Below are 17,756 nucleotides of genomic sequence, written 5' to 3' on the forward strand. Positions count from 1 at the left end.
TCCACTCCAGATCCCCACCCCAGATCCAGACCTCCTGAGCCCACTTCCCCATCTCATCACAGATCCAGACCTCCTGAGCCCACTTCCCCATCTCATCACAGATCCAGACCTCCTGAGCCCACTTCCCCCATCTCATCACAGATCCAGACCTCCTGAGCCCACTTCCCCCATCTCATCACAGATCCAGACCTCCTGAGCCCACTTCCCCATCTCATCACAGATCCAGACCTCCTGAGCCCACTTCCCCATCTCATCACAGATCCAGACCTCCTGAGCCCACTTCCCCATCTCATCACAGATCCAGACCTCCTGAGCCCACTTCCCCATCTCATCACAGATCCAGACCTCCTGAGCCCACTTCCCCATCTCATCACAGATCCAGACCTCCTGAGCCCACTTCCCCCATCTCATCACAGATCCAGACCTCCTGAGCCCACTTCCCCCATCTCATCACAGATCCAGACCTCCTGAGCCCACTTCCCCATCTCATCACAGATCCAGACCTCCTGAGCCCACTTCCCCATCTCATCACAGATCCAGACCTCCTGAGCCCACTTCCCCCAACTCATCACAGATCCAGACCTCCTGAGCCCACTTCCCCATCTCATCACAGATCCAGACCTCCTGATCCCACTTTCCTGATCTCATCACCAGTGATTTCTTGGGCTCTGCATTAGTTTTCTATTGCTGCTGCAACAAACACCTACAGACTCAGTGGCTTCCATTTCTGTCTTACAGTTCTGGTTGCCAAAAGTCCTAAGAGGATCTCACCGGGCTAAAGTCAAGGTGTTGGCGGGGCTATGTCCCTTCTGGAGGCTCAAGGGAAGAATCGGGTCCCTGCCTTTTCTAGTTTCTAGGGGCTCCAGCTTCTAGGTTTGTGGCTTCCTTCCTCCATCCTCAAAGCCAGCAACAGCAGGTGAAGTCCTCGCCCATCGTGCATCACTCACCCTTCTGCCTCCTTCAACTTTTTTTTTATATTTAGGGGGAACGAGTACAGGATTCTTACCTAGTCAAAAAGCTCCTTATAGAGAAGCTTGGAACTTTCAATACAGCTTTGCCTTTTTTGCCATTTTAATTTTCCATTTAATTTAAATGTATTCTCTCATTTGACCTTCATACTCTGTGGAGAAATATTTCTATTTTGGCTTGTATTGACAAGCTGTTTTCACACAGCCCCCACATCACCCAACCACCCAGCAGAGATCCTCATTCCCATGAAATAGATAAAGAAACTGAGGCCCAGGGAGGCTAAGAGTCCTGCCAGGATCATTCACCTTCCAAGGTAAGGAGCCAGTTCCAGACCTGAGTTTGTGCAGCTCCAAGCTCCCCTGTCTTTCTACAATGCTAGATTTAGACTATAGCAATCTAGCAAGTGTGGCCACACAATGGTCAGGTTGGATTTAGATGATGTTCTCTATAAATCCATTCTCCTCTCCCGTGTAAGCAAGGCAAAGTACTCCAGGCCATGGGGAGTCCCTGAAGACTCGATGAACTGCAGTGGCCACATCAGGAGGTTGCAGGTTGACCAGAACTCACCGACACAGTAGGAGAGCAGCTTGGAGCCTGCAACCCAGCCAAGACCCAGTGCCTTGGACTGGGGGAGAAAACATGCAGCCATTCCTCTCTCTCTGCTGGCTAGAGGGGATTCTGGCTTTTCCTTTCTCTCTTCCTAAAGTTGATGGTGGTTCTTTAAGGAAAGGGAGACGTGCACGGTGTGATAGGGCAGGAAGAGAAGAAAACGGAGGAGAAGAGGGGACTTTCCCATAAGCAGGCAGAAGAAAAGGCAGCTGTGTTGTGTGATGGACAGGGATGCAGCTGTGTCCAATGTGGGGTCAGCCCTAGAGGAGAGACAGAGAGACAGAAAAGTGAGAGAGTCCTGACCCTTACGATTAACATGGGATCTGCCTGCAAATGCTGTTTAGGGCCATCGCCTCTTCCTGTACTGCTATTTTTGAGAGTGATGCTCCTGAGCCCCATGACCCAGTCAAATTTGATGTCCCCTTGAGCCAGATTCAGTGCTGGGAATCTAGTGTGATCTGCCTGGATCTTGCTGCATTGAGAATAGGGCAGATCTTGATCCCAATACAGGGGCTGGATATGAACAGGCAACAGCTGGGTTTCTGAGTCAGAAAGACTTGGTTAATTGCTAGTTGCTAATTGCTTAAGCGAGTAATTTAATTTTGTTGAGTCAGGTTCCTCAGCTATAAAATGCAGATGACAATACTTATTCCTCCAGGTTGTGGGGAAAATGGAGATTCTAAGCACGATGTCCATTTCACAGAAAGATACCAATTTGGTGGCTTATTTTCCTTTCTACCTGCAGAAGTGGCTATCCCTGCCACCCAAACAGACCCTTGACTCTCAAGTGGATGGGGTCCCATTTGCACAGGGGGAGACCTCACAGCCTACGTGGAGTCTCTACTTACCACTTAGTGAGCATTGTATCCACTCAGGGGCCTCTGTGGGCATCCGTCTCCTCTGCAGCATCTTTCCTCCCCACCGCTGGGTCTGCACATGACCCCCTCCTTGGGTTAGGCCTCTGATCAGTGATGACCTTGGTATGGTGGTGATGGTCAGTCGTGGCATCAAATGAGCCAGTTTATATCATCAGCTATTCAATAAAACACTAATCTAGGTGTCACCGTGAAAGTATGTTGTGACATTGTTATGTACATGTTGTTACAAATGTGCATGATGCATTTACTACAGTATAGAATTTTGCCTGGGTGCCAGCCTGAAGTCTGTCCAACAGATCATAGCCATGTTAGTCCAACAGTCACAGGGGCCAATTGATTAAATTATTTTATCTCCCTTGAGAACTAAAAATAAAATCCGAAGCCCCCCGCCTGACTTAACAGACCCCCTGTTGGCCAACAGAACCTCAAATAAATCTTAAAATTCAATTCTTTGCCATGACAGGATAGGAGGTCAGACATACCTCCCTGTACCTCCTTCCCTCTTATGGTTTAGACCCAACAACTGAACAGCATTAATATTGAAAATAGAGATCATGAGACTGACAGAACAGACTCTTTGTGGCAATAAGACCCCAAATTATAAACGGGACCAAGGGCCATGCCAGGCAAGGGTTAAGTCTTATACCCTACTCTTAAAGAATAAACTAGATTCTAACTACCACATAGTTTTTATTTTTCTCTAGCAGCCAAGCAAGCACTGGCTGTGAGAGAAGCAAGATTAAAACAATTACAACTCACCCAGTTCACAGACGCTGAGTAACTTATCTCCTGCCCCACCAACCTTAAGGACAGCTTTCACCGGACAAGGGACTGATTTCAGTAACTTTCTCCTGATAAGAGACCATCCTCCATGGACTGGTTCTGGCCAGTTTTGGAGGCTGTGCCTTTACAGAGGCTGAGTACCTTCATGTCCCTGCTTCACTTTTTGATGTGTAGGTCCTAATTAGAATACATTTAAATGCCAAGTCTCCACCCGAGAATGAACATGCATGTTTATTGAATATGCAGGTGTTAGGACCTCTTTTATGAGTATTCTCATAAAATGATATAGCTCCTCTGATATCCTATTGAGTATGTATATGTAGCCAACTCATTTGGCTCAAATTCCTGTCCTCTCCTTCCCTGGCTGAAAGTGCCTGCCTCTGGCCTTGGCTATAGGCCACACTTCCCAGCCTGTCATAATGGCCACCTTGCAGGCTGCAAACCCTTATAAGAAATAAAGCTCTGTTTTCTAAATTTATAAAATTGTGTGATTTTTCAGTTGATGCTCTCTTTCTACACACACACACACACACACACACACACACACACACACAATTTATACAGAAAGAAATCTGGAGAATATATGTGGGAATGGATATTAAGTGTGTGGCACCATGGTGGAAGTAACATAAAGTTGGATTAGGCTAAATTTATTAATGTTGGCCCACTAAACAGAGATTCTGGATTCAGGGTTGTAGGTCAAAGCTTTAGAAAGGGCTCCAAGGGTTGGTTTGGTCGGTTACTTGGTTGCTTGCTTGCTTGGTTGTTTGGTTGGTTTGTTGCTTGATTTCTTGTTGGTTGATTGGTTGGCTGTTTGCTTATTTGTTTGGTTACTTGGTTGGTTGGCTGAAACAGAATCAGAGTTTACCTAAGGTACATAAAGTTGAGATGCCACAACTTCCTTGGTTTATGTGTACAGGAAGGTATGCAAAAACTCACGGAGACTGGATTTATTATGTCAGAGCTGCTCACTCACACTGGAGGGTCTACAGAACATACCTCTCACAACGATCATGAGAAAGAATATTGTGAGAGGAGCCCAGTATGCTGGAAGAGCTTTGAGCTTGTGCTCTCAGTAGGCAAAATGTTACAGCAGGAACTGCAGCCGCTGGACTGGGATCTTTAAATAAAATGAGGATAATTGAATCCTGGGGTGGCAGGGAACATGGGCTGTCCTTAATCACCAAAGATGAGGTGGGTGTGGTCACCACAGTGGAAAGCAATGTCAAAGCAGCAGTCGGAATGGTTTGACTCATGGAAACCCACGGCATTGTGTAGTCCATGGTATCCACAGGGAGAGCTAATGGGCTGTACCAAAGTCTTAGTTGTTCTTTAAAAAATGAAGAATTCTAGGTCAACTGAATAAAAGACTAACTCAAATTAATGAAACACAGATCTAAAACCCTCAATCAATTCCCAGACTTGAGCCAGTTCACAGGCCCACAACCCCTTAAGTGAAGGGGAGGCTGGGTGATCTTGGGGAAGTACGCTGCTACATTGCCAAAAATTTACATTGTTAATCTTTTTCCCAGTCTTCCCCAAAGGGACCTACAGCCTTCTACCAGGATGACTGTGACTTAGAGAAAAGAAAATTCTCAGATATTTGGGGAATTACTGGACACTGACTCTGATTTGACAGGAATTCCCAGAGACCAAAATCATCACTGTGGTCCACCAGAGTAGGGACTTATCGAGGTTAGCTGGTGGATGGAGTGTGAGCTCATGTCTGTATCACAGTGGATCCAATGTGTCCCTGAACCCACCCTGCGGTTGGAATAGACACATACACAGCAACTTTCAGCACCCCTACGTTTGTTGTTTCACCTACGGACTGAGGACAAGTATGATAGGAAAACCCAATTATGAGCCACTAGGACTGGTTTCACCTAGTAAAAGAGTAAACCAAAAGCAAGAGTGCATTGAGTGCTACATAAATGCTCTCCAAAGGGTGGCCTTGGTAGAGAAGGATTTCAATAATCAAGCAGATAGGATGACCTGTTCTGTGGACACCACTCAGCCTCTTTCCCCAGCCACCCCTGTCATTGCTCAATGGGCTCATGCATACAGTGGCCATGGTGGCAGGGTCAGAGGTGATGCCTGGGCTCTGCGGCATGGACTTCCGCTCCTAAGGTAACCTGGCTGTGGCTCTGAACCACCTCCATCATAGAAGAGGCAGTGTCTTGTTCTCACTGAAACAGACACTATATATGAGAATTTCCCCTCCTACCCTCAATGTTCCTGTCACCACTGATAAATTGTACTTCATAAAAATCACACTACTGTCTAGACATACAGAGTGCTTTATCCACCCTCATGGTCTCCCACACCAGTTGGTTCTCATCATCACTATTACCCCTAGTGACACACCAGCAAAATTTTCATTTCCTGTCCCTCAATCTTATGCTCTGCTGGTCTAGAAGTCTTGGTCCCAAAAGGAGGAATGCATCCCCCACAATACAAAGAAATGATTCTACTGAACTGGAAGTTAAGATAGTCCCTGTCCACTGAGCTCCTCATGCCTCTGAATAGACAGGCAAAGAAGGGAGCTACCGTGCTGGCAGAGGTGGTTGATCTTGACTACCAAGGGTTAATTGCTCCTACCCCACAGAAGTAAGAAATAATACTTCTGGAATACATGGGATCTCCTAGGGTGTCTTCAGTGCTACCTACTACCATGCCCTGTGATTAATTTAATGGAAAACTACAACAACTCAATTCAGGCACAGCTGCCAATGGCCCAATTCCTTCAGGAAGGAAAGTTTGGGTTATTGCCCCATATAAAGAATCAAGACCAACTGAGTTGCTTGCTGAAAGCTAAGGGAATACAGAATGGGTAGTAGAAGAAGGTAGTTATAGTTACTAACTAGGAACATGTGACCAGATACAAAAATGAGGACAGTAATTGTTGTGACTTTGACAAGGGAGACAAGGCAATTCAATGGGGAGTGAATAGTCTTTTCAAAAATGTCCTGGGACAGATTGATGTTCACATGTACAGACTGAAGTTAGTCCCCTCCCTCACACCATTTATACAAGTTAACCCTAAATGGATCAAAGACCTAAATATAAGAGCCAAAAGTTTAGTACACGTAGGAGAAAATATGGGACTGAGGCTTTGTGGCCTTGGGTTAGGCAATGATTTTATAGATATCATACCAAAACCACAAGTATAATAGAAAATATAGATAAGCTGTACTTTATAAAATTCACAAACATTCATGTATCAAAGTAGACTTTCAAGAAAACGAAAAAATAATTACAATGTGAGATAAAATGTTTGCAAACCCATAAATCTAAGAAGAGAATTGTATAAGAATATGTTTGGGCCGGGCACGGTGGCTCACGCCTGTAATCCCAGCACTTCGGGAGAACAAGGTGGGTGGATTAGAGGTCAGGAGATTGAGACCATCCTGGCCAACACGGTGAAACCCCGTTTCTAGTAAAAATACAAAAATCAGCCGGGTGTGGTGGTGCACGCCTGTAGTCCCAGCTACTCAGGAGGCTGAGGCAGGAGAATCACTTGAACCCACGACGCAGAGGTTGCAGTGAGCCAAGATCATGCCACTGCACTCCAGCCTGGCAACAGAGCAAGACTCCATCTCAAAAAATATATATATATTTTTTCACAAATATATATATATTTTACTATTGACATTCACAAGTCAATAGTAAAAAATAAAATAACACACTTTTAAAATGGGGAGACAATCTGAATAGACATTTCTCCAAAGAAGATATACAAGCGGCCAATAAACACGAAAACATGCTCAGTCTTATAACTCATTTAAACAAAGCAAATCAAAACCAGTGAGAAAGCACTCCACATCCATCAGGAAGGCAATAACTAGAGAAACAGATAACAATAAGTGTTTGTGAGAATGTGTGGAAACTGGACTCCTCGACATTGCTGGCAGGAATATAAAATGTTGCTGTCCTTTGAAAAGCAGTCTGCCACTTTGTCAAAAAGTGAAACACGGAGTTGCCATGTAATATAGCAATTGCACTCCTAGATCTGGAGAAATGAAGTCATGTGAAAAGCTTGTATGTGAATGCTCAGAGCAGCATTATTTAGAACAGCCAAAACGTGGAAACAACCTAAATCCCATAAACTGCAGAAGAGATAGATAAAATATGGTGTAGGTAAGTAACAGAATAGAAGTCAAACATAAAAAGTAACAAGCTACTGATACATACCATGAACATAAATGAACCTTGCAAACTTTGATCGAAGCCAGTCACATAAGACCCAGTGTTGTGTGACTTCATTTATATGAATGGTCTAGAATAGGCAAATCCAAGACTGAAAGTGATTACGGATTTCCTAGGGCGGGGCAGATCAGGGAAATGGGCAGTGGCTGCTGATGGGTACGTGGTTTCTTCTGGGGTGATGAATGTTCTAAAACGATGGTGATGGATACACAACTCTGTGAATATACACAAACCCCTTGCATGGTACACTTGAAATAGATGGGCTGGATAGCATGTAAATTATATCTCAATAAAACTGTATAAAAGTAAAGAGAAGCGCCCGGAAGTGCTGCCTTGGGGTGAGCAGGCGGCCACGGCCGGGACTGGTGCCTGAAGAGGAGTCGGAGTCGGCGGCTGCAGAGGCTGTGCGCCACATACACCTGCAGAACTTCTCACGCTCTCTGCTTGAGACCCTCAATGGGCAGAAGCTGGGTGGGCACTTCTGCGACGTGACTGTGTGCATTCGTGAAGCTTCGCTGCGTGCGCACCGCTGCGTGCTGGCAGTCGGCTCGCCCTCCTTCCAAGACAAGCTGCTGCTCGGCCACTCTGAGATCCGTGTGCCTTCGGTGGTGCCCGTGCAGACGGTGCGACAGCTAGTCGAGTTCCTGTACAGCGGTTCGCTCGTTGTGGCACAGAGTGAAGCCCTGCAGGTACTCATGGCTGCGTCGGTGCTTCGCATAGACAGTTATCGACGAATGCACGCAGATTATTGCACGCGCTCGAGCCCCGAGCACCTCTGCACCCGCGCCCCTGCCCACCCCTGTGCCCCCGCCACTCGCACCTGAGCAGCTGCGTCACCGCCTGCGCCACCTGCTGGCTGCGCACCCCCGGGGCACCCCGGTGCCGCGCACAGCGGTAAGCAGCGCCAGCCCGCGCGTTTGCAGCTGCCTGCGCCCCCGACACCTGCCAAAGCCGAGGGCCTTGGTGCCTACCCCTCACTGTCCGCGGCCCCTGACGACCGAGGTGACAACGATGACGAGGAAACTGACGATGAGACCGATGGCGAGGACGGCGAAGGTGGCGGCCCGGGAGAGAGCCAAGCACCTCCTTCCTTCCCAGACCCTGCTGCCGGCTTCCTCACTGCTGCTGCTGACAGCGCGTGCGAGGAGTTCCCTGCACCCACTGGCCTCTCTGACTACAGTGGTGTGGGAGGGATTTTCTTCCGGGATCTGGGGCAGCTGAGGACGTATTTCCAGACAGCTATGTAACCGCTTGGCACGACAAGGATGGCGCTGTCCCCGAAGGCTGTCCCACTGAGACCCCTGTCCAGCCCGACTGCATACTGGCTGGACCCCGCCCGCCTGGCGTGAAGACCCCAGGGCCGCCCGTCGCACTCTTCCCCTTTCACTTGGGTGCTCCCGAACCACCCGCACCACCCCCTTCAGCACCATCCGGGCCAGCCCCTGCTCCCCCACCCGCCTTCTACCCCACACTCCAGCCCGAGGCAGCCCCCGGCACTCAGCTGTGGGAGGCCCCGGCTCCCTCTGCTGCTCCCACCACGACCCCCTCAGGCACCTCTGCTCGCACTCCAGGTGCCGAGCCACTTGCCTATGAGTGCGGCCACTGTCGCAAGACGTTCAGCTCAAAGAAAAACTACACCAAGCACATATTCATCCACTCGGGGGAGAGGCCGCACCAGTGCGCCGTGTGCTGGCGATCCTTCTCGCTGCGCGACTGCCTGCTCAAGCACACGGTCACGCACACCTGCGTGCACGCCTTCCAGTGCGCGGTCTGCGCCAAGCCCTTCACGCAGAAGAGTTCGCTCAATATGCACATGCGCACTCACCGGCCTGAGCGCGCGCCCTTCCCCCATCTACTGCAAGGTCTTCTCTCACCACGCGCTGCTGGAGCACCACCTGGCCGCGCACTCCGCGCCCTGATGGGGCTGGGGCCTGGTCTCGCCCACTGTGGATCCGCAACCTCCCGCACAGGCGGCCACGCCCGCTTTCCCGCCAGTAGGCCACGATCCTTCCTGAGCGCAAGTCCTCTTTCTCCCTTCACCCCTTTCTCCATATGCCCAAGTCCGCCTTACTCCTCTCCTCCATGTACTTGAACCTTCCAGGTGGTGCTGGGCTGGGGCTGGGCCTGGGGCTGGGGCTGGGACTGGTTAGGGATCAGACCACCTCTGAGAACTAGACCATTTCCAGCCTAAACCGGGCGCTCAGGCCCTTGGACCCGGCCCAAGATTTGACTCCGGTTCTCGCCCCGACCTCTCCTGGGGTTGAGGTGGAGACTGAGGCCGCTCTCCTGCTCCAGTGTCGGGCTGGGCAAGGTCCCTGGCTCCCTACCCAAGCCATCACTCCCTCATGGGGCACCTAAGGAGGCTCAAGTGGACCCATCATATATGGGGGCTGATCCTTGGGACCCTCACTCTAATAAAGGACTGTAGGCCATGGTACCTAAACAATCAATAAATAAGTAAATAAATAGAAGCTATAGTTCACAGCCCCCATGGGGCCTAAACAAACAAATAAATAAATAAATAAATGCTCTAGTTCATAGTCCCCTTGTGTTAGGTGTAGTCCTATGACCAGCTTTTGCCAAAGGGAGACAATGGACTAACGTGAGCCACTTCCAGAGCTGGCCTACAAAAGCCTCCAATGCCTTTCTCACACTCTTCCCTTCTACCCATAGATGCAGGTGGGAGGAGGTCCCAGAGATGACGGAGGCACCTGATGGAAAGATTCTGGGTTCCTGCATGGCCACGCGGAGGGGAGCAGCCTCTACCCTGAACGCCCAGCCAGCAACCTCTGGTGGGCCCAAAATATAATGTGAAGTCAATGAAATCTGAGGGAGTCATCTGATACTTCAGGACACGTAACTAATGTATCTGCTTAAAAACTTGGCCGGGGCCGGGCGCGGTGGCTCACGCCTGTAATTGCAGCAATTTGAGAGGCCAAGGCAGGCGCATCACTTGAGGTCAGGAGTTCAAGACCAGCTTGGCCAACATGGTGAAACTCCATTTCTACTAAAAATACAAAAAATTAGCCAAGTGTGGTGGTGGGCACCCATAATCCAAGCTACTCGGGAGGCTGAGGCAGGAGAATTGCTTAAGCTCAGGAGGCGGAGGTTGCAGTGAGCCTCGATCGTGCCACTGCACTCCAGCCTGGGCAACAGAGCGAGACTCTATCTCAAAAGAAAAAACAAAGAAAAAAAGAAAAAAAACTTGACCAGGGCAGTGGCTCACGCCTGTAATTCTAGCACTTCGGGAGGCTGAGAATGGTGGATCACCTGAGGTCAGGAGTTCGAGGCCAGCCTGGTCAACATGACGAAACCCCATCTCTACTGAAAATACAAAAATTAGCTGGGCGTGGTGGCAAGCGCCTCTAATCCCAGCTACTCAGGAGGCTGAGACAGGAAAATCACTTGAACCTGGGAGGTGGAGGTTGCAGTGAGCTGAGATCGCACCACTGCACTCCAGCCTGGGCAACAAGAGTGAAACTCCATCTCAAAAATAAATAAAATAAGTAAAAATGTATCCACACTGTTAGCTAAGTATTTTTCTAGACATTTAAACCCATTTAAACCCAGCCATTTTGTCTCAGAAAACTTTGTTCTTATGCAATGTTTGATTCTGTGCTAAATAAAACATTTAAATCAGAATTATACCAATCTTTAAATCTTTTTGCTAACACAGTATTTTCCAGGGCATTTTTTTTTTTTTTTTTTGTATTTTTTTTTTTTAAAGCAGCTGACAGGCACTTGTTTATTTCCCCAGAAGGAGGCAGAATGGGGTCCTTGGGGAGTCTCTGTACCAGCCTGGTGCCCTGGACAGGCAGATCTCACTTCCAGAAGAGCACATTCCAGAAAAGCAGCCAGCAAGGGTAGAGGCCCAGGGACAGCAGTGGGAAGAGCAGGGTGCCTTAGGTGTGGTGCTCCAGCACACCCTGGGCCAGTGCTGCCAGGAAGAGCTGCCAGCCCTCGGCCAGTGACAGTGGTGCCTCTTGCAGCTCCCGCCACAGGAATGGGCTGCCAAGGAGCATGGCTGCCGGGCTTGTCAACACCAGCAGGGCAGCATAGAGGGTCCAGGGCCCAAAGGCTCGGCGAGCATGGCAGCAGCACCATAGCGGCGGCCAGCAGGAAGTCCAGTCAGAAGTTGGTGAAGGCGATGCAGCCCAGCTGCAGTACTAGGTAGATCAGGGCTACCAGCTTCAGAGCCATCCAGCCCCTGTCTGGGACCTGTGTGCTTACCACCCTGTGCTGGGGGAGGGGGGACACTAGGGCCAGGGGTCCCCTGAGCTTCTCAAGGCCCACTCCGGCCTCATGCAGCTGCATCCACAGTTGCAGAGCCTTGAAACCAAGGACCAGGAGCAAGAAGCTGGTGGCAGGCATGTAGAGGCCGATGGAGGCGAAGCGGGACAGGGTGGGGAGCAGGTAGAGGAAGAACGGCTGGTGCGGGTGCTCCAGGAGGTGGCTGAGCTTGCAGAACATGCCCTCCAAAGCCTTGCCCACTGCCACCAGGTCATACTTGTACTGGTGGAAGCTATTGATGTGTCACAGGGTTAGGGCCTCCACATGACAGCGCAGGAAGAGGCCATGGGAGGCCTGCCGCAAAATCGTGAGCAGCAGTGTCTGCAGGCCCTGCAGCAGTTCGTCCAACAACGTCCAGTCCTGGGGCTGCAGCTTACCCTGAAGTGTGCACAGCAGGCCCACTTTTTGGCAGAAGGTCTGGAAGAGATTGAGCAGGTCAAGGTTAGGCAGCTGCCCACGGCAAATCTTATTCAGACATGTTAAAACCTTGATCCGTTTTATAAAAATAAAGGATAGAAACCCAATTCTAACTCATCCACTTTATTTATTTATTTTTTTTATACAGAGTCTTGCTCTGTCACCCAGTCTGGAGTGCAGTGGCATCATCTCGGCTCTCTGCAACCTCCACCTCCTGGGTTCAAGCCATTCTCCTGCCTCAGCCTCCTGAGTAGCTGGTATTACAGGCATGCCTCGCCCATGCCTGGCTACTTTTTGGATGTTGGCCAGGTGGGTCTTGAACTCCTGGCCTCAAGTGATCCACCTGCCTCGGCCTGCCAAAGTGCTGGAATTACAGATGTGAGCCACCATGCCCAGCCTCTAGCTCATCGACTCTTATTTTTAATTCACCAAAACTATTTTATCAGGATTATTTATTTTTTATTTAAATGACTCTATTTTGGGCCACATCAAAATTAACTGACTTCAGATTCTGCTATCGTAAGTTTTCTTTAGGGATCAGTATTTCTTTAAGTCAACTTTTCAGGATCAAATTAAACACAACAAAATATTTTCCAAAATATTTTTCTTCCAACAATTTTTAGTCATAATAAGTTGTACCACATAAAGTTTTAACCATTATCCATTTTGCGTGGATTACTTATATTATTAATCTTCACTATGAGAATTAAAATATCTCTCGTCAAAATGCTGGGGTCAAACCATTCTACTTTTTTAGTTTAGAGATTTAAATTAGTCGTAGCTTTTAGGAACATGCTGCTTGCCTAGAAGTCTCCATAAACCCCTGTGCCGGCCTTGCCCCATTGATGAAACAGAAGAGGATTTTCTCAGAGCTCATTACAAATTACAGGCAGGTGGAAGCCAACACATCACTTCCTATCATCCTGCTTAGGCACTGAAAGCAGCCTTCCTACTCACACATCCTGGCTGAGAGCCATGACTGTTTCTCTGTCTTCGATAAACACATACCAAGAAAAGAGAGTCTGTTGTAGACAAATAAATTTCCAATTTATCTAAGGGTAACTCAATTCCTCCCCTTCATCTTGCAGTTCAGTGTAGGGAGACAACGCTGGGCTTCACCCGAGATTTTCATACTTCCCTGTTTCTTAAGAACAGAAGGCTCGGTTTTATCCTGGGCAGCAATTTGCCAAGCAAAAAGGCTACCACTCCTAACTAACCTACCTTGTAGCTAAGGTGACCAGAACAAGTCCAAGCTGGCCGGGCATGAGCAGAGGCACTGCGAGGGGCTCGCAGGGGCTGTCTGCCTGGAACTTACACAGCTGAGCAGGCCTTGGTCCTTCCTTCTCTCCTCTTCCTATCTCTGAAGCACAGCCCTCTGGGGTCCAGAGACAGCACTGAGGACAGAAGTCAGCTACAGAGACTCTGGGACAGCAGGACAGGTGCTGGCTGATGGCCTTGGGGACAGCCCGGGTCAGCATGGAGAGCCACCTCCAGAGTTCTTTAACAGGAGAAAGAAAGCACTCTCTCTTGTCTATGCCACAACTGTTCTGAACTTTCTGCTGTGTGTAGACAAATCTAACCCCAGCTGAGGCACTCACTTTTCCCTGAATCTCTGTGAGCTGGGACCAGTCCTGCCCTTCCCTGGGACACACACTCCTGCAAGAGGCAGGGGTGTAGGCAACTGGCATGATTGTAAAGATCTGGGGCTCTCGCCGGTCCCACATCCATCGCCACTTTTTATAGTCACAGAGGCTCAGTTTCCCCTTGGGAAACTACTCCCTTCCCCCAAGTCTATGTGGTTAAGTAAGGTTGGCTTACTTTCTGGTTGCAGGAGACAGGAACCAGGGGACACGTGGGATGCGCGCTGGAGGAACCATTGGTGCCATGCAATGTGCTGTGCAGTGTGGCTCTGGTGCACCTGCCGCCTGGGGCCCATGCAGACCCTGTGTGCATGTGTCGCCATGGGCATGAGGCCCAGGCATCCCCTTCAAGGTTCATGCATGTCCACTCATGAGGAGGCCCAAGGGTACCCCAGAGCACATCCCACTCACCCACCAGGTGTGGAGGGAGCCAGACAGGTCCACACTGAGGCTTCCATATGCAGTTCCAGTCCAACCCCTCATTAGACACTTGGGAAACCCAGGCCCAGAGAGAGGAGGGGCTGGGCCCAGGACACAGGACATGGGCAGAGTCCAGTTACCATCTCCTAGGCCAGGGCTGAACCATATCCCATGGGGTTGGCTTTGGGAATCGGAGCCCCTAAAATCCTACAGACCCCAATTCACTTTTCCCAGGAGAGGCTGTTTCCTCTCAGCATCCCCACAGGTGCATCCCCACAGGCACACACAAGCTGACATCACAGGGGGTGACTAAGGGTAGGATGGGAGGAGAAGCAGATCCTGGGGAGGTAACAAGGGGAAAGAAGAAAGAGGCTGAGGCAGCTTTGCTACAGACAGCAGTATCCAATCACCAGCACCATGACCAGGGCCCATAGCATGGGAAGGGGAGAGATGCCAAGAGGCCAGGCTGGGGGATCCCTAAGGTCCCCTGGGTCAGCCTGGTCTGGTGCCACCTCCATGGCAGTCAGGGGAAAGCAGGGCCTGGGGTCCTGTGTCCACTGCTCTGTGCACCTTCAACCAGGATGAGCCCCCTAGACTGAAGGGGCTACAGGAAAGGAGACCTCAGTTTCCTTCCCTACATACTGAGGTGCTTGGCGTGGGTCACCCCAAGAGTCCCACCGGCTCAGAAAGCCTACGTTGCCCCAGCTCTCCATAGGTGACCCACTGTGCTCCAAGGTTCTTAGAAAATGCTTTCTACCCGTGGAGTTCCTTCTGAGCAGAGAGAGGCAGGGCAGTTGATGCACTGAGACTTGGAGTGGCAGAGCATGGACCACGCATCCCTGGACAAGGGCAAAGACCTCAGTGTGGGAGCCTCAGGTCCTCCTACTGTGGAAGTGGAGCCGGGGCCACCTCCCCGGATCTGGTGAGGAGACCTTGGAAGTGTCTGGACCCCAGGCCAGTGCTGGCAGTAGGGGTAAGAGGGGTTTCTGATATTTCTCTCAATCCTCTTGGATTTTTGCCCCCTGGGATGTGGGAGCGTGGATTTGCCTTGCAAGTTCTGTGTTGTGGTTTTCCTTCTTTGGATGCAGTGCTAGCTCTGGCCACCAGGGGGAGACATGTGCCCACTGTGTTCTGCGGGAGCACCTGAGCCAGAGAAGAGCCAGGGGTCATTCAGGCCATTCCCCTGCCTCCAACCTGACCTGCATCTCCTATTGTCAGCACCCATCTCCACAGTCTGAGCTGGTCCGTGGTAGGATGTGGGAGTGAGGGGCTCCAGATCCTCTCATTTACTCATTCAGTCATGATGCCCAGAGCACTTACCTTGTTCCAGGGCCTGAGTTAAGCTTGGGTGCTGCAGTGAAAAAGACAGACATGGTATAGTCCCTGCTCTCCAGGAGTGCACCATCTGGAGGGGGAGAAGGACCAAGCCACAAAACATATAAGTGGGGAAAGGAGCAAGTGCTGTGTCGAAGTAAAGCAACTGCTGCAGGGGAGGCTGGGGGCCACTTCATGGTGGGGGGATCTGAAAAGGCCTCCCTGAGGTGACATTCATGCCATGAGCAGAATGACAAAGGGGAGCCAGCCCTGCAGGCATTTCCAGCACAGTGTGGGGAGATGGAACTGTGCAGGGGCTCTAGGGCAGACACGAGTTTGTCCAGAGAGGAGCTTAGAAAGGGGGACAGCGTGGCTGGAGAGAGCTGGGGGGAGAGCAAGGGAGGGAGGGAAGGGTGGAGCAGATCCTGGGCCAGGTCCACTGTATGAGGGCCCCACTGCTGTGTGGAAACACTGCCCCACCCGTAGCTGCCCATAACAATGGGCACTCACTATCTCTGTTTCCACAGACCCAGGCCCAGCCCAGCTCAGCAGGGTGCTTCTACCACATGGTCTCTCAGGGGGCTGGGCTGAGGTCTCCTCTGAGACTCAACTGGGGCAGGATCCACTTTCAAGCTCATTCATGGGGCTATTAGAAGGATTCCACGTGGACTGAAGGGCCAAGTTCCCCTCTGTTGTCCTCTCTGGGTCCTAAGCCACAGGAGCCTCCCCTCAGGGCAGCTCCTAACAGAGCAGCTGCTCCCCAGAGCCAGAGCTCAGAGAGAGGAAAGGAGAAAGAGAGGAGGAAGAGAGGGGGGAAGAGAGAGCTGAGAAGATCTGAGAAAATGTCAGCCATGATTACTAACAACTAAAGCTTGGAGGAGATATCCCATCACTTTTGCCATATTCTGTGATTAGAACAGGGTCTAGTCCACACTCAAAGGGAGGGTGTTGCACAAGGATGTGTATCCCAGGGGTGTGGATCACAGGGAGCCATTAGTGAGGCTGCCTACTACATAGGCAAGAAAGGTACTTGGGTTTTAATCTGGATATAAAGAGAAGCCACTGGAAGGATTAATGGAGGAAGACAATATATGAAATCATTTAACTTCAACCCAGCATGGCTAGAAGGAGAAATGACATTTCCAAGGTCACATGGCAGCAATCCAGGCCTTCCACAGGAGCTGTGGGGAGGTGGTGTTGCACATGTGGAGATGTCATGGAGTAGGAGGCTGAGCAGTCAGCATGCCTGAGGAGCATTTGGGGTCCTCTTATCAGATAAATTTGGGATAAATCTGTTTTCTGACTTGAGTCCTACTTGCACAGCACATTGACTTTGCGAAAATTCATCACCTTGTATGTTTCATCTGTGCATTCTATTTTCTTTTCAATTTAATACCAGAAAATTAGAAAAAGACTTGTGGGAAATCTTTAAACCTCCAAACGTGGTTTTACCCTCTATCTCTAAGGATGGGAGGGAAACTCTGCCAATGTCTGGCTTGTAGGTGGAGTAAAGAAACTTGCAGTACCCCGTCTCTACTAAAAATACAAAAAAATTAGCCGGGCGTGGTGGCGGGCGCCTGTAGTCCCAGCTACTCGGGAGGCTGAGGCAGGAGAATGGCGTGAACCCGGGAGGCAGAGCTTGCAGTGAGCCAAGATCGCGCCACTGCACTCCAGCCTGGGTGACAGAGCGAGTCCGTCTCAAAAAAAAAAAAAAAAAAGAAAGAAAGAAACTTGCAGTAAAGTAAGTTTGATGAAAAACAGGTAGTCCCAGACCAGGATGGAGGGATCTAGGTGCTAGGAGGAGTGGGTCTGCCCCAATGGACCCAGAGCAGTTTCCTCCCCCAGCGCTGTGATGCAGGCCTGGAACTCAACATTCGTTTTGAGTGTTCTCTGGGCCCGTTGCTGAGGCAGCAGCACACTTCAGATGACGAGAGGGTGGCTTCTCCTGTATTTGGTGAGCCTAGGGCTTTGGAACCCTCTTCCATTATTTGTGTGAGGTGGACATCTTTTTCCTGTAATGCAACTGCATTCAGTGTATCCAAAGTCATCAATATGCGAGAAAGACAGAGACATCCATCTGATAAAGGAACACTAAGCCCAGCCCACTAAAAGACTCTGACTCTTGGTTTCATTTGCTTTCTTTTCACTTTTCTAAATCAATTATTGGCTCACAGAGACCCCCCCAGGGGTCATAGGAGAGAAGAGAACATCAGTCTAGAGGAACTGG

General features: G+C 50.0%; 1 protein-coding gene and 1 pseudogene across 1 annotated transcript; one reads left to right on the top strand and one right to left on the bottom strand.

Annotated features, from left to right (window-relative positions):
• Positions 1-4,164: 4,164 nt before the first annotated feature.
• On the top strand, positions 4,165-11,014 carry LOC129462949 (zinc finger and BTB domain-containing protein 45-like; annotated as a pseudogene).
• Positions 11,015-11,551: 537 nt separating this feature from the next.
• On the bottom strand, positions 11,552-13,879 carry LOC129462950 (glycosylphosphatidylinositol anchor attachment 1 protein-like). The gene is given in 3 exon segments (XM_063617042.1): positions 11,552-12,188; positions 13,113-13,146; positions 13,377-13,879. Coding segments are annotated over 3 exon segments (1,149 nt in total). The 3' UTR covers positions 11,552-11,576.
• Positions 13,880-17,756: the final 3,877 nt, after the last annotated feature.

The sequence above is a fragment of the Symphalangus syndactylus genome, chromosome 14 (assembly GCF_028878055.3).
Source record: "Symphalangus syndactylus isolate Jambi chromosome 14, NHGRI_mSymSyn1-v2.1_pri, whole genome shotgun sequence".
NCBI lineage: Eukaryota > Metazoa > Chordata > Mammalia > Primates > Hylobatidae > Symphalangus > Symphalangus syndactylus.